Source organism: Marmota flaviventris, chromosome 16 (genome assembly GCF_047511675.1).
Source record: "Marmota flaviventris isolate mMarFla1 chromosome 16, mMarFla1.hap1, whole genome shotgun sequence".
In the NCBI taxonomy this organism is placed as follows: Eukaryota; Metazoa; Chordata; class Mammalia; order Rodentia; family Sciuridae; genus Marmota; species Marmota flaviventris.
Window position 1 is genome coordinate 18232450 of NC_092513.1, and position 22692 is coordinate 18255141.

Consider the following 22692-nt stretch of genomic DNA (forward strand, 5'->3'; position numbering starts at 1 on the left):
AAGCATCTGACAAGCAGGCCTTCCTGTGCTTCCTGGTCTCCCAGGCTTTGCACAGGTTGTACTGTCTGCCTGGTACACTCTCCCTTCCTTCCCCTTCTCTTGGCTTACTTCCTCACTGTTATTCAGATGCTCTTCCCATTAGGAAGCTCTTCCTGACCAACTCCGCAGTGTCCCACAGGAAGGCTGCCGTCCTTCAGAGCTGGTTATATTACTTCAAATGGGGGTTTAAGATTATCTTCCATACCAGAGTGTGTCATTAAGGGATATACTCATGGATTTTGTGATCTTTTGCATATAACATGGTTCATATTTTGTTATCTCTTATACATAATATACTTCTTGGCATAGAGAAGAGCCATCATTATATTTTTTTTAAATAGACAAAATGGATACTAAATCAGGAATAAATGAAGAAACAGTCTGTTGTCTAAGAGGACAAATATAGGAGGCAAAAAAGGCCAACTGTGGAGTTCCACTTTTTATAATAACCATGGTTCAAAGGTCATTCTGTTATTACCAGAAATACTGGGAAGGGCATGAAAAACTAATGCTCATAAAATGTATGCAAGAGTTTCAGAGCATTCTGGTCATCACATGCACAAGTCTTTTGTCTGAGCACTGTATATACAGGAATTTACACTAAAAATAATAGAATACACATTAAAAGTTATATAAATAAGGATTTTAGGGTAGTGAAACTACTCTGCTTGATACAGTAATGGCAGATACATGTTATGATGCATGTGTTCAAAACCATAGAATCTGCCACACCAAGATTAAACTCCAATGCAAACTATCGATTCTGGGTGAGGATAGGTGAGTGTACCTTCATCAATTTTCTGTGGGGCTCAGAAAATGATGCACCAAAATCTGCTGCTTTGACGTTCCCATTGAGGACACATGGAGAGCAGCAAATACAGAGAAGGGCTTTCCCTGTGGTTCCCTTATTTTCCTAAAAACCAGATCCTTAAGAGGAACATAATTGCCTTCAAATACTCTCATAGACACTGCACTATCCAAGGAAGATTTAACTCATATCACACAGAAGAAGACTGAATGTCAAGCAATCACACCTACATCCCAGAGGAATATTGTCCCTGACCACTGTCTATTTTCCAGGCTTATTCCCCACCGCCTCAAATAATACCCCTCCTTAAAATTGCCTACAGCCTCCCACTCCCCTCTCCCCTCAGAAAATAGCATTTAAACCTCAATCACCTGGCTCCTCTGTGAGTTTCATATTTTGTATGAATCATGTACATGTTAATAAACTTGTAGGCTTTTTTTACCAGTTTGTTTCAACTTTCAGAGGAAAAGTTTGAACTTTCCTACATTACTGTGTATGGCCATGCCACCCTGAGTACATCCGAGCTTGTGTAAACTTTCCTACAGACTGATGTTCCACTCAGTGGGAAGATGTGAAAAATGGGGGAGGATACGCATGTGCAGGTGCAGAGGGTACATGGGAATTCTCTGTATGTTCTACTCAATTTTGCTGTAAAGTTAAAACTGTTTTTTTTTTAAAAAGTCTGTTTACAAATTTTAATTACTTTACTCAGAAAGATTCTAATATTGAAGTAAAATTAAAAGTCATATTTATAATAATTTCAAAAAATCATTGAAGAATCAAATAGTAGTAGGAAAAGAGATTAATGTTATAGGAAAAAATCAGGAAAGACAGATAATTACTAAACACAGATGGATAAGGACAGATCAGTATGTCTGAAATCTTAAAATTTGCTAATTACTTAATTGATACATTACTGGCCCTACCTAAAAGAGTAATTCAAACAGTCCTGGGGAAAAAGAACGTGAAAAAAAAAAACATAAGAAATTAGATCTATCAGGTATGAAGTAGGATATATGGCAGCAGGAAGGGACAGGATGGGATTGATTAATTTTGGCCTATTTAAACTAACAGTTACATAATAATTATGATGGCTAACACTTTTTGAGAATTTTTGAGCATTTTTAATCTTTATAACCCAATGAGACAAATGTTCTTATGTTCATTTTATAGATGAAGAAACTCAAATACAAAGAGTTTTTAAATACTTTGCACAAAACCACAAAGCTAATAAACTGAGCAAGGATGAGAATCTAGGTAGTCTGGTTTCAGAATCTATTTGCAGGTGCTCCACTACACTGCCTTACCTAGTAAGTAAAAGGAAATAAATAGCTTGGTAACTAAATTTAGAGATAAGAATAAATGTATCATGTCAGAAACAAATAATTGCTCTGTGTAAGAAATAGTGGATACAAGTGGACAGAGCTTAAGAAAGCTGTGTAACTTACAAGAGGTGTAGAGAATTCAAAAGATGAGCAAAATAAATTTCAATAAAAATGTCAATGAAAATAGAGGCAAAAATCATTAATTTAACAAGGATACTTCAGCATTTTTGCTCATTAGAAGTGCTTCACCTGAGTATGTGGTATGTTCTTGGCAAAGTGGGACATTGGATACAATCTAAGACACTTGGAATTGGAAAGGGGCATCTCCTGAAATTCTGACTGTGGTTCTAAGAAATTATCCAAGCAATACTTTTCAATGCTTTCTATGTAAATTGCAAGAAGACCAGGACAGGGAACAATAGAAGAAGAGGGTGCTATTGAATGAAACAGAGATCAAAGAAGGAAGGGGGTATACACATACGGTGATCAAAACTAGAGGCTCAAAGGCCTTAAACGGGCCAAGGCCCAAGTTACGGTGTTTGCAGAGGAAAGAGGCAGATTCCAGGCTTGCGCTAAGAAAAAGTTAAACTCAGTAACAGATATGAGTGGGTGAAGGAAAAGGCAGGGTGAGTGTGGTGTCATTATATTATTATGCAATTAACAGAAAAAGGTAGGTGGAAGGGATGCGGGTAGAAAGTAGAGATATTTCTGACACATTGAATTTGAGACAATAAGATGTCAAAAAAGGCCAAGAAAACCAGTCATCAAAATTACTTTGTATTTGAGGGAAAAACCAAACAAGAAAAAGGGAAGAAGAGTTTAATAAAACATTAAGGTACTCTTCCTCATCTTCCATATGAACTTTAATGTGGCTGTGCCTGTTCTGGTCTTCTCTTGCGTTTAAGTACATGCTTAGCAGATGTAGTGACCTTGTGGACTACTTGTGACATCTTGTTGGCTGAGAAGCGAAAGTGAGCCAAATTTGGGTAAGCCAGAGTTCACAGACTGGTGAAAAAAGATGTGGGCAGAGTTCAGGGTTGATTTCACTTCTGTACTACTGAATTATCAAAGAAACAGACAGAGGATATTCGGGGGATAAGGGTACAACTAAAAGGATTCAGTATTCTGCCGCGCTCCCTCCCACCCCGCCTTTTCTCATGGAGGTACATGGAAAGTGCAGAGGTCAGTGCATTCATCCCTCATGGAGTAATCTTCAAGGTCACAGGAGCTTGAGCTGTAGGATTGTTGCTTTGGTATACATCAGGCTATGTGATGGGGCACACATCAGCATTCCAGAATTTAATGTCCTCTCTGTGAGGGATTACAACGAGGCCACAGTTGCCACAGTTACACACATAAAATCAACCTTAGCTTCTATTTTTTTTTTTCCTTCATTATCTGGCTCATGGCAGGCCTGGCCATGGTCTACTACAGAAATATATCTGTTTTGACTCAAAAGAAAGGTTTTTCTATGCTATTTCTAAAAGGATAGGATATTCTCCCTAAAGAAAAACAATTTAATGAGTGTTTCTAACATACTGAAATAAAACTATACCAAATTGATATTTTTATATAATTTAGGCACACTTTGTTTTCATTTATCATATTACAATATATTTCTTAATATATTTTTTTATTTTGAAGAGTTAGGATTTTAAAAATCTGATCAACGTGTATTTCATTGTATTTCTCCTATGTACCAGACACTAGATAAATATGGGATTTTAAGAATAGGTTTTCTAAGGCATTTACTCAAACTTTTCAGTAACAAAGTTTTTTAAAACATAATTTCAGATAAGGAGAAGCCTTCAGGCTTATTTTCTTTCTCTCAAACATCACTGCTTTTTTGTAGTGCTTTGCCAAAGCACGGTAAGAAAGTGAGCCTGGATTTACCAAAGTGGATCAGGCACCTCCAAGTGACACGGTGCAAACTTCATAAGGAAAACCAGCTAACATGAACCCAAGAGAACCCAGCACAGAGTCAGCAATTGTTACAAATGATGGATTCAAAAAGGACTGGACATCAGTGAGATAGGAGATCACGTTTGTCAAACCAGAGGGGATTTTCAGTCTCGATTTAACCAAATACATATTCGAAGAGCACAAGGGAGGCATGGGCTCTAATCTGCCTGCTTAGCAACTTGGCAACAAAATTTAAGCATTTAAAAGGGTCCTAGATTTTTTTTTTTTAATTCAATGAAATTTGAGGCAGGTACGTTCCTAAATTGCTTAGCAGTTTTGAAGTCAGCAGCACAGCAGAATTTTAACTATTGAATCCCATCTGTTTCTGATCATCATAGTCAGTAGAGAAAACCCCCCACCCTTGGTATCTGACCACTCTAGCCTATTCTTGGTCACAAATACTACCAAGTAAGTTTAAGTAGAAACCCCCTACCTTGGGGTCTAGTAACTTTCCACTATGGACCCCACTCTGCTCCTTGTGAAAGTCAGAATCCAATCCTTCTCCTGCTTTGTAAGATCCTGACACTGCAGGCAGGAGAGGCTTTGGAAAAACACCCACACATGGCCTCATGCAGCTGCCTCCACTTGCACCAAAGCACTTCTAAGTCAGGAGAGTGAGTTCTTAGCACTTTTTTTTTCTTTAAAGTTCTCTCTAGTATTAATGAAATTTAATTATAATGTAGTATGTTTCTGAATTTATTTTAATGTGATAACAGTCACACTTACAGGATACTAACTACAAGATAGCTAAGTATCTATATAAATTACCTTATTTACTTCTGGCAGAGACTTGAATTAGGTTCTTTGGAGTCCTCTGCTTGACTAGGCCTGACCTTGGGGTTCCCTCTTTGTCTTTCTTGCTGAATTCATTTAAGAAAGAATCCCCTAAGTCAGTTTAGAGAAAACCCCCCACCCTTAGTATCTCACCACTCTAGCCTACACTTGGCCACAAATGCTACTAAGCAAGTTTAAGCAGAAAGCCCCTACATTGCGTGCTTCCTCTTAGTAACTTTCCACTTATGGACCTCAATCTGCTCCTTGTGAAAGTCAGAAACCAATCCTTCTGCTTTGCAAGACCCTGTTGCAGTGGTCCCCATACCTATCAGGATGGTCCTCCTTGATAAAGACCGCCTCACCATCTTCAACAAGTGTTTTGAAAAAATTCTTTAACACTTGTCCCAATAATAGGTGCTATTTCTATTGCCACTTTACAGATGAGGAAATTTCAGCTCTGAGAAGTCAGAAGACTTTCTCAAGGTTATAAAGCTAATTAGTGGTGGATATGGGATTCAAACCCACACATCTTTCTAATTGTTCTTACTATTCTAATTATTCTTAACATTACACTATAATGTTCTAAATCACTTTTAGTTAAATTAGTCAACTCTTCCTCCTCAATCACCTTGGTTAAAAGTCAGGAAACCTTTTCTATAAAGGGGCAGATAGTAAATCTTTTAGCTTTCAGATCACAAAGGTTCTTTGCCAGTTGCCAACTACTCAATTCTGCCATTGTGGTAGGCAATGCATAATTGAATGAGTGTGGCTGTGTTCCAATAAAACTTTACTTATTAGAACAGGCAGCAGGACAGATTTGGGCCATACTTTGCCAACTCTTAACTTCTGTAAAATTCATGTTCCAGATAGTTACATCATATTCATCCTATGGCTTTGTATAACCTCCTCTTCAAGTCTGGGAGGAACAGATCAAAAGAACATTGATTTCTTTCTTTTCTCTTTTTTTTTTTTAAGTCAAAAGGTAAGATAAAGGGGCTTAATTTTTCCTTTATTCTGTACCAGCAAATCTAATTACAGCAAGAGACATATCTGACCCTTATTCCATCTAAGGCATTAGACTTTATATTTCCACCTATTGGGACCCTATTCCTATAATCAGGTAAATTTTTTAAATATCCCTTCTAAATTTTTTATGTTATATCTCTGTGTCTTTGCTCATGCTAGAAAAATCACCCCACTGTCCCTGTAACTGATTCCAAAATATTTTTCAAGAAATGCTTTACCGCATTCCTAGTTCAAAATGATCCTATGATTCACTTCTTAAAACACCTTTTCTAAGCACGCTACCTACACTATATGCTGTTTCAGATGTTCACTCACTTTATCTTAAATCTTACAACATTAATAAAAGAAGTAAGAGAATCTTTTAAGGTTCATTGTCACTGGATATAAATGATAGCTGGCAAGAGTAGTTAAGATAAATCTTGGAGATTTAGCTGTGTTTTCACAGAATGATGAGAGAGAAAAGGGTAGGTTTTCCCTTCATACAAAATGGGAAAGTAAAGGCTATTCACCCTAGCAACACTAATGATAATTTTAGGTACTAAAATCAAGAAGATGAAGTACAAAAAAATCATGGGGACACTAAAATAATGCATCAAAATAATGTACAGAAAATATGGTATTTCAAATTCCTTTGAAGAAAGAATGACTTTGGTAAGTGTATCTCAAGTAAACCAGCTGAAAAGAAGAAGGTATTCAAAACATTAACGTTTTCAGTATATTACTGAGTTCATCACTGAGACCACTTAGTAGGAAGAGAAATGGAAAGCAACGTATACTTCAGTGCACTTTGGTCCTTGGTCACTAGTGTACACTTGCTGTCCTCCAGCTTGCTTTTGGTTAGCTCACTGCACTCACTGGTTCACTTGGCTGTCTGCCAGTGGCAACTGCATTTCATCTGATAATGAAGAATCTTCTCTAGAATTTCTTCAGTTCATTTTTGAAGCTTTACAAGGTCTCCTGTTATTTTTTTCCCCATCTTTACCTTGCAGATGTTTGTGGTTTATTTCTCTCAAAGTCTAATAAACTCCAATTTTTCACACTGTTTTAAAAACAGGTGGTTACCAGAAGCTACGGAGAGTAGAGGACAGGGGAAAATTGGGGAAGGTTGATCCATGGGTACTAAATTACAGTTCAATAGAAATAGAAAGCTCCAGTGTGTTCTGGACAGTAAGGTGACTATAGATAACAATGTGCTGAATTAAAAAGCTAGAAAAAAGGAATATGAATGTTTTTACCACAAAGAAATGATTAGTGTTTGAGGAAATAAAGATGTTTAACCTGATTTAAACACTATACAACATACACATGTACTGAAACATCACATGGCGCTCCATCAATACATATAATTTTTATATATCTGTTTTAAAAGTTAGGTTTAAAAAGAGAAAAATATTTGTCTTAAGAGTCTGAAAATGCTCTTTGAAGAATCTCTCTTCTGAAAGAATATTATAAATATCGTGTAACTTAATTTTTAGACAAGCATTCAGAGTGATTTCAGTGACAGCCCAGCATAAAGGAATATGTCATGGGATAAGAGGTTTACACATGCCAACACAATCCAACAGTTAATAAGTATAGCAATGGTGCATAATCTATGTGCAAAGCACATTCACACATGACCATCTCAGGAGTCTGAACAAATAAATGTGCTTAATATTCAAACAGATCTCCCAAACTTGTCTGCCTGTTGAATGTTTTACCCCAACACCTGTTACCATCTCTTAGAACTATTTCACTGAAAGCTGACAGGGAAGTTTTGGAGGATTAATGAACAGTTTATTGCATTTAAGAGACAGCCTAAAATTTTAGTCACCTCCTCATTAATTTTTTCATACTCTTTCTGGAAATTCCTTACACTACAAGACAGGTAAATATATCAGCATTAATAAACACTACAATGAAACATAAGAAGCTATCTATTGTGCTTTTATGATTGTGTCAAAATGAATCCTAGTGTTATGTAGAACTAAAAAGAATCAATAAAAAGGAAGAGGAGGAGGAGGAGGAAGAGGACAAGGAGAAGAAGAAGAGAAGGAGGAGGAGAAGGAGGAAGAGGATTGGGGCGAGAAGCTGTTTTGGCACTATTTATCAATGAATGGTATAATTTTGCCATCTCAATGGTGCCTAGGTCTGGTTTGCCCTTAGCCACTAATGTGACTCTGGGATAAAGCTACTAAAGCTCTGAGCTTCAATTCCCTTATATCTAAAGTAGGGCTAGACTAGCCCTGTCTATCTAACTGTTATATTTTGAGAATAAGGTGACCAAGATCAAAACCAAGATGAATTTTTAATAAAGAGTAACATGTTATAAAAACATAAAAAGTGTTATAAAAGTATACAAAGTAATATTATTTCAAAGACAGCATTACTTTATTTTTTAATAAAGCTTTACTAAATGAAATTGCTTTTTCTTTTTATGAATTCTGACTAGATTACTGTCTTGCAATTAAATAAACACCTGTTACCATGTAAATAAATCATTTAACTTAGAGAATAAATTTTTGTTCAACCATTATATCATACCCGTGCATCATCAACTTTTTTTCAGAAAACTCATGACAAAATTAAGGAGACCAGAAAACCTTGTTTAAAAAAGAAGAGGTGTACTGCAAAGTTGCTGGAGAGCAGTACCCCCTCACTCTGGGCTCTATTCTGAAGCCATCTGTGGCAGCCCTTCAGTCCTAGTGAATAAAGACAGTGGGGCTCTATATGCTTTGAGTCCTTCATTAAACTATTGATCCCTTTAGCATTATCCATAATGTTCCAGCAGCTCAGCACGTCAACTGGTGAAGTGCTGGTCTCTTTCTCCTTTCAATAACTTCCACACTTTATGGAGAGGAAGTCACGATGATTTATTTACCTGACATTTTCCAGTCCGGATGTCGTACAGGGCCACTGAACCATGGCGTGCTCCAACTGCTATTCTGTGACTCCTCTCATAATAGCTGACCATGTAGAACCTGAATCGAACATTTTCACAACAACAAAAACAAAAAGCCAGGTGAGATGACCTGCACATGGAAGTGTACAGCATCACATTTCAGAGATTAAAGCCACGTCTGATATATATTTCTAAAGAAACACATCTATGATAAATGTTAAATTTTTCAAGAATGTTTAATTTTAGTAATTCATGGAAATCCTTTGAAAGAAAACTGATGCACAATATCATTTAGGCCTATTAGGTATCTTCAATAGAAAACAACTTTATAATCATAAATACTCTTGAATTTCTCAAACAATAAGTCAAATACAAACTAAGATTAATTCTGAAAATCCAATTTTGCAACAATGACTTATGCAAACATTTTCATTTGAATAGAATTGGGGAAAATTTTGAAAAAGCTTACATATTCAATTATATTTTCATGGGGTATTAACATTATTCAGTAGTGGAATATACTTTCTAGCAAAACAATCACAAAAGGCTACATAAAATTATGTCTAAAGTTCTCATTAGTAATTTAGAATGAAGTTAGAAAGCTATCCATTGGCAAAAAAGTTACCTGGCAAATTCTTTAGATTTTCTACAATTACCAGTTAATCTAAATGATAACTATGGCTAGAGGTGGTATGAATAAAATATTTGATATTTATTTATTTTGTACTACTTAAAAATAGTATTTAGGAAGATTTTGAAGGCTTTAAGAGGTTGTTTTATAATTTGTTTTTCTTTTACCCAGATTAGATTCCAAGGCTATATTAATGAATTCCTGATTTATGCTTTATCATACTGATTTCAAGTTCTTATAGCTAGGGTCTGAATATAAGAGTAAAAATTATTAGCAGTATAAATCAGGTATGATTCTATAACTGCAAAGAGTTTTAAATATATATCACATTATCCAGTTCTATGGTCTCAGTGTGAGTTGTCAAGGTGAACAAACAGCCTACCCTAAAAATTTATGAGAATTTTGCATTAATTTTTGAATTCATTACTTGTCATTTCCTCCTTTGGTTATATATGACTAAACTAACTTTTCTATTTTGTTGAAAGGGAGGAGGGGGAGGTAAAACGGGACAGGAAAAAAATACCATTTGTCTAATGCTTTCTTGAAGTAGGTGTAGAGTAAAAAACTATTAGGACATGAGAAATTTCTGAAATTATAGAAGAGAGGCTGAGAGAGACAGGTTTGAACATGAGAATGGGAGCATTCTGATAGGGCCCTTTTGGTATTTGCAGACATGACATTCATATATAGTTTGTAAATCTGGTAAACAAACTATTAAAAGTTTTAAAACTTTTTGTTTGTTACTTATTACCAAGTAATGGATGAAACACAGTATTTTTGTCCCATGCCCAAGCCTCACCCAATGACCAACTCTTTTCCCTTTAGTAGAAAGTCAAGGCTTCACTTTCGTCCCATGGAAGACACTACTTCAGAATGCCTGTGGGGTTGTGTTAGGAATAGCACTGTCCTCCTTATACACTGGTTTGAGGGAAGGAAGGTTAAGAAAGTTCCCGAAACCTCTGAAGCTTTCCTTGCTATTAAGTGGTTAATAAAAAGTTCAATTCTTTAAACTTTTCCAATAGAAAACATTATATTACTCTACCTCAACAGAGAGTGGAAATTCACATTAAAAATCTAATGCTGTTATATTTGAAAATGAAAATGATTTAGAAGAGTTTAAAAACATTTACTGTTTTGTAATTCAATAACTACAGTGGTCTAAGAATTAGTTATTACTGAATCTACATTTATGTCAATATCAACATCTCTGCCTGTAAAAAAAAAAACACTTATATGTAATTATATCCTATTAGGGTAACATGAAATTTAATATCTGACAAATGTTTTAACAAATATTTATTCTGTGTAAGCTAATGGCCATAGGAAAATAAAATTTGCAGCAGTGCTTTATCTATTATTTGCACAGATCTAACAGCTATATTGCCACAATCCTTTGGCAAAAGTGAATATATAATCACCCTTAAAATAATCCTTTTCTAAACAAAACATCGGTAAAATACATTTCTGTAGACAAAATCTTATTCAAGCCAGATTCTAAAAAGTTTTTGTTACATTTCCCATTTTCTATGTTCTGGATATCAACCTCATCCTTCTACATCATTTCAAACACTATTATTTATGGGAGAAAAAAGATCAAATCTATTCTTGGTATCAAATCTTTAGTCTGCCTGAAAGGACCATATATTATAGGTCTGCATTTTTCATTCTTTGCAATTTACTACTAGACTAAGACTCCTAAACAATATCTTAAAGAACTCTGGACAGTGAAGGTCTCATGGCCTGTTTTTATCTTGTGATTTCTAATAAACTTTTTATACCTGGCTCTTTTTTTGTGGGTGGGGGAGGTACTGTGGATGAACGCAGGGGCACTCAACCAATGAGCCACATCCCCAGCCCTATTTTATATTTTATTTAGAGATAGGGTCTCGCTGAGTTCCTTAGTGCATCGCTGTTGCTGAGGCTATCTTTGAACTCGATACTCCAGTCTTAGCCTCCTGAGCCACAAGGATTATAGGTGTGCATTACTGCACGGCTATAGCTGGCTCTCTTAAGAGAAGAAATCTGTGGCATGAACACAGTCACTTCACAAAGCTTACTCTGGGAACTGGCTGCAGTAGGTCAATCACTATAGAGGGTTCCATGGCCCGCCATACCCCTAGAGGAGAGTTCTTCCTGAAGCCAGTTTCTCATTTGGGGGCTGATGAGATTAAGGATGGTGAGATATGCATTAACTGCCCCCTCCCTTGAAGGTATCAATGGATTGAAAAGGGAGGTCCATCATAGTTTTTATGATTAGGCTAGTCTTGACTTAATTCCCCAGTAAAGTCTAAATTCTTCTAAAATTCTGGGGTTTTATGTGTGCTAATAAGCCTTCTGAAAATGCTTAGTCTCCAGTTCTCTATGATGATAATCTGTCACTTGTGAAGAATTTCATGGGTAATAAGCTGGCCAGAATCCTTTTGTTACATTCAAGTTAGAATAACTGTTTTCCTCTATTTTGTGGCCAAAAGAACACCTGAGAACATTAGTACTCAAGCAAGTGGAGAAGAAAGTTGATGGGAGTGATGATGTAAAACATCTCTTGCTGGGCCTGGGACTGATGTGGTCTCATCCCAACAGTTTAAAGCCACTATCTCCAACCTCCATTGCTGTCCACATGCAGCCAGGGTGATCCTTGTCATCAACCATGAATCCCATTCCCTCTCTCATCTGTTCACAGCTGTCCCTCAAAACCCTAACACCATTCAGACTTCATCTCCTCCTCCTCTGGCTCACTATGCATAGAAATCTCCTTGCACTTTCTTGGATATGTTCACATGGTTCCCACTTTAGGGCTGTGACATTGCTGCTCCCTCTGCTTGAAAATTGGGCCAATATCTCCACTGCTCAAAGGCCTCACTTCACTGGGGCCCTGTTTCTAGGTAATCTAGATAAAGGATGCCTTTACAGGTCACCATGTTTAAAACATAATAATTACTTATATATATAAAAAAAGAAAGTACATCTTCCTTCTCACACCAAAAGTAACTGCTGTTAAGAATTTGGAGAGCTTTTTCTAACTTAATATAGGAATGATATCATATTTCAGTTATTCTACAATGCAGTAGTCTTCCCTCAGGACTTCATGAGACATTCTCTCTCATCTTAGGCCTCTCTTATGAATCTCAGGTAATTCTTCTCACACCTGAATTCATTTTTTTTTTCTGATGTGTGGTTAGGTTATATTGTATAGGGAATCTTAGATACCTAGTGATTATTTTTATAGGATGAATTCACCAGAGCAGGATCAAAGAATATGCACATTTTAAATTCTGATAGAAAATGCCAAAATGCTTTACATTCTCACCAACAAGGTACGGCTTCTGGTATTATCAGGTTTCCTACTTTTTTGCCAATTGGATTGATTCACTTGGTTATACTCTGAAGGATGTATATGCGGATTTCATTATTAATATTAAAAATTATTGAAAATCGAATCAACAACACACCATGTCCTTTATCCATTATGCATACTAGAAACAGAAATATCCATGATATGTTCCCAATATACCATGGAGAAAGACTTGAGCCCAAATCACAGGCAATCTGGTTTTGCAGAGAAGAATGACAGGACTTCTGTATGGCAGCAACATTTAGTTCACTCTGACCAAAAAGAAAATACCAGTGACTACCAACTGTCCCAACCCCTTTGGCTGGACAGTACAAGGTGAGTGCCATGCATATGAAGAGTTTAGCCTAGTAGATGAGGAATAGGTCCTCAGAGCCTTGGTCAGTACCCTCAGTGATGCCACAGCTGCCTTCAAGGGAACACTTTGTAGAGGAAAAAGCCCTTTACAGAACACATTCATAGTTACCTCCCAGAATTCCAGGACTCTGTGGACAGGCATTTGGAAGATTTATATATATCAAAGTCTACAGTTAAGGCATCAGCTCACGGGGAGATGCTATTAGTTCTGAAGGATGCAAATATGAGGAAATACTTTCTAGAAGTGTTTTATTCCAGTGGAGAGCACCAGTTCAAAAGACCAAATGGAAATCCCTTAATCTGTGATGGTGATACTATAGTAACTATAGTTACTATTTCCCAAACAGGATTTTGCATACTATGAATAGTCAAAAATACTTCCTGCTGAGTGGTTAATATGTGAATTACTTTCCTTTTGAGAAAAAAAAAAAATCACTTAGCATAGCACCCTGTAGCCAGGGTGTTGAAGAAAGGACTGGAAATGCTTCTGGGACTGTCCATAGAGCAGAAATTTCTGCAAGGAAAAATATCATGCATGTCTAGGTTATGTGACACAATGGATGGGAAATTGGTCTCACCTGGTTCTGTGCTAATTGTGTAAGCATACGCAAACTGCTTAAATTATCAATGTTTTGGTGTCCTCATCTATAAAATGGGAATGACAATAGTACTTACTAAGGTTGTTGGAACTTAAAATGAGTTCATATTAGCAAAGTACTCAGAATAGTACCTGGCAGACAGTAAGCTCTTTCTATGATAAACGTTAACTTTAGTAACTATCATCATCATTGCCATCTGCATCTCTGAATATATACTACAGAAAGAATAAACAAGATGTAGTTAATATGCTATTTTCCTAAGGCAAGTAAGTGCTAATAACATGCTAATTAATTAGGGGAAACAAATACCCTAAATATTTACATATTTTAAATAGTTGTGATTTATAAGTATAACCTGATAAAAAGTACAGATAATTTTAGTTTTAATCTATATTTGCTAATATAAATAATATGGATTTTATTTCTCTGCAGCACTTTAAAAAGGCTCAAAAGTAAATATTCTTCCTGTTATTCAATGAAATAAACACTCCTGGAAGGTCTAGAATTTTGTTTTGCTTTATTCTTTCTTTCAGTCTATCTACCCATCTATGTATTGTGGTGTTGGGGACCAAACCCAGGCCCTTGCTCTTGCAAGTTAAGTGTTCTACCATTGAGCTATACCTCCATCCCTGTTTTGTTTTATTTTAATATGAAGAACTTTAATAATGAGAGACAGCCATCTGTTGGGGAGGTTTTAGGAATGGTAAAATGAATTAGAATGATTTTAGAGGGAATTCTATTTGTGAGTACAAGAGTACTATCTACAATTATTATCAAAAGTATACTGTAAAATGGTTACTAGTTTAAGGATTTTACTGGAAGTTAGGATAGAACTGTTTTATATTGCATTATTGTTATCACCATAAGGGATGAGAACAAACCACAGGTTTGGAGAAGTTTCTTTAAAAATGAGCTCATGCACTGTTGTAAAGCAGACTGTGTGCATTTCCTTACTGGACTTTAAGTGCCCATTTAGGGTGAACAAGGCTGATTCAGCTTTTCACTTGAAAAGCAAAATCAATCAGTCTGTCTACATAATAACAAAGTTTAAGAAAAGGTACACCATCTCTGAAGATATAAACTTTTTACTTTTCTGTTGGATTAGATGGTTTTTAATTCAGTTGAAAAGTATAAATGCTTATTTTACCTTGACTTTTTTGTATCTTATCTATGTTATAACTTTACTATTTTCCCAGTGATTACTTTTTAGTTCTTTCATTTGAATTTTAATATACATATACATGCACACATATGTATGTGCACATGTTTTATATATGCTTCTAGGAATGTACATTGAGGAAAAAAAACCCATAAACTTTGTAAAATTGTTAAAAGTGGAAGTTACCAGTTAATGCATCACCACCCCCTCCCAGATAACCATCAGAACTATACTGGAGTGCGTTTTTCCAGACTTTTTTTTTTCTTTGTATACATACAGGTACATGCATGAATATCTAGATTTACAGTTTTCTTTTTAAAATGTGATTTTATTTTATGTACTCTTCTGCAACTTGGCTAGTCCCTCTTTAAATGTCTTTTTCTATAACATTTTTCCCACATGAATAGGAATGGACTGACCTCATGTTTATAATGGTTGTATGGGGCACCACAGTTCTAACATACTTTAATGCAAGCAGAAATTAGTAAGCATATTTTAATTATAGGAAACAGGTGAAGGAAAATGTTTTGATATGAAGCACATTTTATGTATAAAAACTATTAATATGCCTTCAAATGAAGATTAATTCACAGATAACCTGAAAATCCAGGAAAACAATTACAAAACACTTTTAAATTTCAATATCAATACTACTAAAAGTTGGGTGGTTTATCCATTTGAAGAAAAATCATATATATATATTTTTTGCCTCAAGACCTTTAAAGTTAGTTCCCATCTTTCCATTACTTACATCTTTAATATGTACCGAGAAGTCAAAGTAGTCAAGCCATTAAATGTACTACTCAGTTCTATGTACAGAATGCTTCTATCAACAAAAAACTTCTTCTTTCTTGGAAGTAAAATATGCATTGTAAGAGAATATCCAGTATAATTTTTGCAAAGTAATCAGTGTTCATTTATTCAGAGATTCAATATAGCATTTAATATAATATTTCCTTCAATGAGAGTCAGTTTGGGATACTAAAATAAGCATAGATTTTGAAATCAGGACCTGTGTGCCGGAAGAATGTCTATGCTACTCATCTTTTAAAACTCCTCTGAATCATTACCAGTTCTTCTCTTTTCTCCTCTGCACAACTCCTCACTCCTTCCATTCTGTCCTTCCATCAGAGCATCTGGTCCTCTGTCCTGGGCCTCCTTTTCCCCAGTGTTTGTGATACTTCACTGCTTTTACCTCTCTGTTTCTACTAAGCCCAATTCAAGGCCTGTGAGGGCAGGGACTGCCTGACTATTTTGATGTGGCCCAGCCACCTGCACAGATCCAGCAAGGCACACAAGACAGATGCACAGTAATGCGTGCGGAAAAAACAAATGGATTCTAAAATACTTTCAGGAATGTTTAAGAAAAGTCAAAGGAGTACTTAAAAACTTTAACTTTATTAAATCACTTGCATTCCATCTTTTCCAGTCCTATTTCTTGAGTGATTTTTTTTCCTTATTTTGTAATCTGGTACTGAGATTGGCTATTTATATATTTAAAACCAGTCAACTAAAATAGTTGTTCATATTAGTTTTCAATTCTAAAAATAAACACCATTTAGTGTTGTATTCCAAATAACTGGATGCTATAATCCATAATGGACTAAGCAATATTACAAGTTCTCATTTGGTGATTAAAAATGACATACTGATTCATTAAAAATAAAAACTAAACAATGAAATTCACACTGACTTCCAGACTCAGTATACTGAGTGGATGATATGCTTTTATTTTTTAAAATGCTTTATTTTTTAGTGCAGTTTTAGGTTCACAATAAAACTGAGCAGAAAGTACAGAGGGTTCCCTTACTCCCCCACCCCCCCATAAACAAAGCCTCTCGGACCCTCAGCATCCTGTTCCAGAGTGGCACCTGTGCTATAATCAATGAACCTTCACTGACAGAGCATTATCACTCCAATCCATAGGTCAGAGTCTGGAGATGAAGTTCCATGATAGAGCAGTTGCTTAGCATGCATGCAGCCTCATGCATACTAGGCAAGTGCTCTACCATGGGGGAATGCTCTGCCCACAGCCTTCAGCGTTTTCCCAGTCTATAAACATCAGATAACAACTTTTGTGCCCAATCACCTTTCTACATGGTCATCCATGCTTCAATCATACCTATGCAATGAAGTCTCCATAAAAACTTAAAAGGACAGGATTTAGAGAGCTTTTCATAAGGAAGTTCCTCGGAGTGGGGCATTTTCAAAGACCAGCACAAAATATTGCAAAATTATGCATGGGTATAAGAGTCAAAGTGTTCTACACACCAATGGATTTAATTTAACAGTATGAAAAACTTACATGATTGCAGATTCCACTGGAACTAACCTTTAAAAATAACCACATGTTGAGTTTGGGTGTAGTGTTAAAGATGTGAAATTATCCGAAAAGACTATTAAATTATAGCATCCTTCCTTTTTTCAATTAGATATTTTTGTGAGGCCAAATTTTCAAATTTTCACCATATAATTCAACTAAAACTACATGCTGCAACTAATTAAAAACATGCATAGGTATGAAATTGTACTTGACTTCTACTAAACCAGACATTTAAAAATTCTATGAAAATGTACAACAATGCTACTTTTCTTCGTATTTATTTATTTTGTCTTGGAAAGTAATTATTTGTCACAAAAAATGTTTTCTATTAACATGAAGCAAGTCTATTATTGTAACTTTAAATTAATCTGTAATTACTCTTTAAATCGCTCACTTTTAATTTCTAATACACTAAGAATCTATAGGTAGAAACTTTACAAAATCTCTTTAGATTTTTTTCATGTTTATGAGATCCTGAGACCAAAAGGAGAACCACTACTTTGAAGAGTGAAAAGCATGTGGAAATCGAAAAATGGTTCAGATTTGGAAAGAGTGAGAGAGTGAGTGAGTGCACAAGAGAGAGAGAGAGAAAGAGAGGGAGGGAGAGATTAGCAAAATATTGGAGACAAAAGTCAGTCTCCAGCAGATCGAGACAGCAGGAGAGACGACAAAGTGTCCAGAGTGCAGACTCCTCTTCCTGGAAGAGGAGAGATGAGAGACTAGACAGTAGGGAGAGAAGATGTGGACAGAAAGAAAGGTTTTTAAATGAGAGATAATAAGCATGCTCCTGGGATGAGAAAGAGATGCCACAGAGAAGTCTTGGGTAAAAGTGAGAAAAGGGTTTTCTAAAGAGCAAGGTCCAAGAGGAGGTGAGAGAGGAGGTGAGAGAGGAGGAGCCTGGGCTTGGACAAATCAACAGTCATCTTCTGATGGGCGGGCACAACTCTGTGCGTCCCCTGACACGTCCATGCCTGGGCGGGGACACTCATCTCATCCTGCAGAACACACGGCAGGTGTGAGATCTGTTCAGTAGAGCTGAGCTTCCCATTGGTCTGTCAGCACAAAAAAGCCTTCAGTTTGCCTGTTCATAAAAGGAAGGATGGGAGGAGGGGACTCATTACAGAAGGTGCTTTCCAGATCTAAAATTTTGCAACTTGCAATTCTATGAAAATATTGCAGCAAGGTTACTCCTTCAGTGCAAAAACTGGTGCCTAGATCTAGTAAAACAAATTAAGGACTGAACATATGGAGCCAAATAGCTGGTGTCATTATTCAACCACTGTTGTAGAGTTGAGTGTTCTATGTAGAGTGTTCATATTTTCTGAACTAAAAATTGGGACAGAGCCTAAGAAAGGTTTTCTTTTGTATTTGTGAATTTATTTATTTGGCAAGTCTTTTAAAAGCATGAAAATTAAATCACTTTAAGTTACACATCAAATAAATTGCCTCAACCTAAAACAACATGAGTATATGATATAGGGACCAATGGGGAGTCCTGCAGCATAGGTCTTTGGCCAGATGGAGCCCGCTCCAAGTTGCTTTAGGGCACTGGGCAAGAAATGAAGGCACGGGCCTCCTTTCTCAAACTACTTACAATGTGCATGACTGTGCAGTTCTAAGTGACTCAAAGTCACAAATATGAGCTTATGTAAATGTGATCTTATTTTCCCATTAATTTGTACTTCATTTTAAAAATCCCTTATTCTTTTTCTGGTTGTTCATTATTACACTACTAATCCTGAAGAACATAATAAAAAAAGCCTTAAACTTACTTGTGTCATACCTACAGAAGTATTTTGTTTCTCTTTCCCTTTCTCTCCCTCTTTCTTTCTCTCCATTCCTCCTCCTCCTCTCTCCTTTCCTTTTTGGTGCTGAGGATCAAACCCAGGGTACTGCACATGCTAAGTATGTGCTCTACCACTAAGCAATGCCCCAGCCCTATCTTTATTTCTAACTAAACTTTGATAGTAGTTTACAAGAGCTCAAATCTCTTGTATTCCACCATCAGTAAAGAATACTTTTGCAACATGAATACTAAGAATTCCTTTGGAATTCCACGAGTACTTTTACTTCAGTATCATCTGCATAAAGTGTACCAAAAGTATACTCACTATATATTTTCACATGTTAGGCTACTGAATCAAACAAGAGTGGCCAAAAATGAGTCAGGGTGGTATGATGACCTAGAGGGGAGTAAACATCAAATTGAGTCAAAGATAGCATGCTTGGTGTCAACTGGCCTGGTAGGTGACAAGCTTCACAAGGGGATTTAAATTCAGAAATACAGCACCTCATAACCACTTTTAACAACAAACTCTGATGAAACTTCAGTGATGTTTCTCCTTCAAGCCTTGAAGAGTTAGTTCTACTGTCTTATTGTCTAGGGTATTTTTAACTGAAGATGCTGTATTATTTATATTCCAGGCAATTAAATGTGTATTACTCAGAACCTTCTGTCATTCTGTCTCTACAGTAATTATCTAGAGTACTGGATGATGCCTTCTGAAGATCACCTCAGAGACTGATGAAGGTAAAGCAAAGGCCAATGAGATAGATGTCAAAGAATCTGCAGGAAGTCATTTCTGACATGCTGTTATCTGTGTTCTAAAAAGGATGCAGTTTAATTCCTGTATAATAATAAAGTCTTATTTGTAATGGCGATGAAAAATCTGACAATAGAACTATTTTGTATAACTTTGTTTTGAAAGAATCACATGCTATATTCTCTCAAGGGCAGTGAAATCTCAGTCATTTTTCTGGTATTATTAATAGGTGCCACTAAGTTATTAATTATATCCCTGGAGCTCAAATGTGAATTATTAGGAAATATTTAAGTCTATGACTATAAAGTTTATATAACAGTTATTATTATGTGATTTTTATATCTTTTATTGGTGATATATTATAGGAAAATATCTACAGCTACATAAACTACTCCAGGAAGATCTAGAATTTTTCAGTTAGTACAAGGAAGTTTTTATTTTTAGAAAATAACCATAGCTGATATGATGTTTACAATGACTGTTTTTGCTTTCATTGCTTTTGAAATAAAATTGAAACTGTGTGTATTTCCTATGCACATATATATGTCTACACATATATAACATATACACACCTCATCAAGGACTTATGGAAGCTGATAGAATATAATAGAGTAATAAGGAAAGGAAAACAGGAGTGGGAGTATGATGAGATACACAGTATGGGAGATGAAGCCATACTTTACTAAAATGAAGCAGAAAATTTGCCTAATGGCTAAAGCAAAGTTTTTAAATTAATACTCATTACATGGAAAATAAACAAAAAACAGGAGGATAGGAAGGGGATAGGAAAGGCAGCAGAATACAACAGACACTAGTATGGCAGTATGTATAAACGTGGATTGTGATCCTGCAATCTGTACACATGGTAAAAATAAGAATTCATACCCCATTTGAATCAAATGATGATATATGATATGTCAAGATCATTGTAATGTTTTGAGAACCAATAAAAATAAATAAATAAATAAATAAAACAAAACTCAATATACAATCTAGGTTCCTTGGGACAAAAAAAAAAAAATATAACAGAAAATAACTGTCAACAGATTGAAAAGAGATGTCTAAAGCCTTCATAGGACAGTCAACAACATACTAAGTGCCATGAACGTGACAGCCGCACACTCCCTGTGCTGGCGGCTTTCTCTGCTCTCCTCCAAGGCGCCCAGTGCAAACTGTGGGCATCATATGAATGTGAAGGTGGGGGGATGACTGGAGGAAACCAGTCGACTTGGGCATAACATGCAGCTCTTTGATGGTTTAACTCTATCTAGGGATTAAACTAGAATATTTAGAGTAATAAACAGACCATAGAGGTTTTAAAGTCCCCCGCAGGCCTTCTGCAGTACTAAGAGCAAGTCTGAAAAACCAAGGGCCTCACTGGAATTATATGAGCTGAAGGAATGTCTTTAGGTATTTCTTTAGAGAATCAGAGTGTATTCATTGTATAACTGAAACGCATTCAAGGGTCCAAAGTGTGACATAAGAGAAAATGGCCACAAAGCACAGTGACAGGTTTTGTTTATCTTGATTTTTAGATGGCTAGAGTGCTTGTTTTTAAACTTTAGTGTGCCTAAGAATCACCAGTGAGGCTGCTAAGTGCAGCTTCCCAGTGTAGGGGCCCTAAGTGTAGCCTAAAAACAGATCATTCTCTTGAAAGTGGTCTGGGAATAATAATCGGAGATCATTATTCCCCATAGTACCTAATGGGGAGAGATTTCTCATAATGTTTTTGAATTTTACCTTCTTATGTGTATCCTCAGTCTATCAAATAAGAGACAGTAAATGTACTTTGTTTAACATTTAGCTCCTTCCTAGCATGTTCTTGAGAATTATAGAATCTCTAACTATCTGATAGTCTATCAATGACATACATTTAAAGTTTTCTTTATAAGAACCTACAATTTCATATTGATCTTACTTCTACAAAAGTTACATTTCTCTTGAATAGGTGATCTCTTTCTATCATATCAACAGTGTGACTCAGCTCTGTCCTGCTTTGTACACTGGCTCTTCCGGAGTTTAAAGACAAGCCTGGGGTCTCAGATTGTCAAATACATAGGCCTTCTAACCTCACATTGGTCTCATCTTTCTTTCCTACTCTTATGTCCCTTTGCCTCAATTCCCTCTATTTAAATCTATAAAATGTCCTTCTTAAAAATTTTAAGAATTGGTGGTTTAAAACATTTAGTACCCTATGAATGGCTATATACATGAAAAAGATGATTGTATTATTTTATTAATCATGCACTACTACCTGTTTTAACATCAGCAAGTGAGTTTTGATCAGTGATGCAAAAAGAATGTCTAACAAATTGTACTGGCATATTTTATAATCCATTTCTGTTTTCAAGCAGACGATATTACTAGAAGTTTTAATAATTGACAGAAAAGCTATTATATAAACAAAATTTTAGAAACTAAACTTTTTATATCAATCCTTTCAATTAATTAACAATTTGTAGCTTTAAATACATTTTGAATGAAGATGTTGATGAACAAAAAATTCAGTTAACAATATGATTGGGTGAATGCATAACTTATTAAATTACAGGCATTATATAATAATTAATAAACCAGAGACTTTCAGAATAACAATAAAATGGGAATCTGGGAATTAACTGTAAAAAGAAAATCATAGAGAAATTACCTCACTCAAGTTTTAAAATACTGAACCTGAAACTATAAATCTAGATACACATCAGAATCACAAACCCACTGGTGGAGACGGGAAAAAAAATAAAATAAAATAAAGGAAACCTAACTCGGTATTATTTAGTATTATGATGCTATTTCATCTTGGGACTCAGATAAAAAAATTAACATTCTATTTTTAAATATTTAGTGACTTCAGGATACTACATTAACTCTTAACTGAACTAATACAACTTTAGTTGGGAAGATCACACTTATAACATT

General features: G+C 35.6%; 1 protein-coding gene across 2 annotated transcripts in view; it reads right to left on the reverse strand.

Annotated features, from left to right (window-relative positions):
* Wdr7 (WD repeat domain 7) overlaps nucleotides 1-22692 on the reverse strand; it is a 326007-nt gene that overhangs the window by 54113 nt on the left and 249202 nt on the right. For both annotated transcript variants that reach the window (XM_027949032.2, XM_071602717.1), the window contains one exon: nucleotides 8795-8894. In XM_027949032.2, the coding sequence (XP_027804833.2) occupies nucleotides 8795-8894 (100 nt within the window). The remainder of the gene's footprint in view (nucleotides 1-8794; nucleotides 8895-22692) is intronic.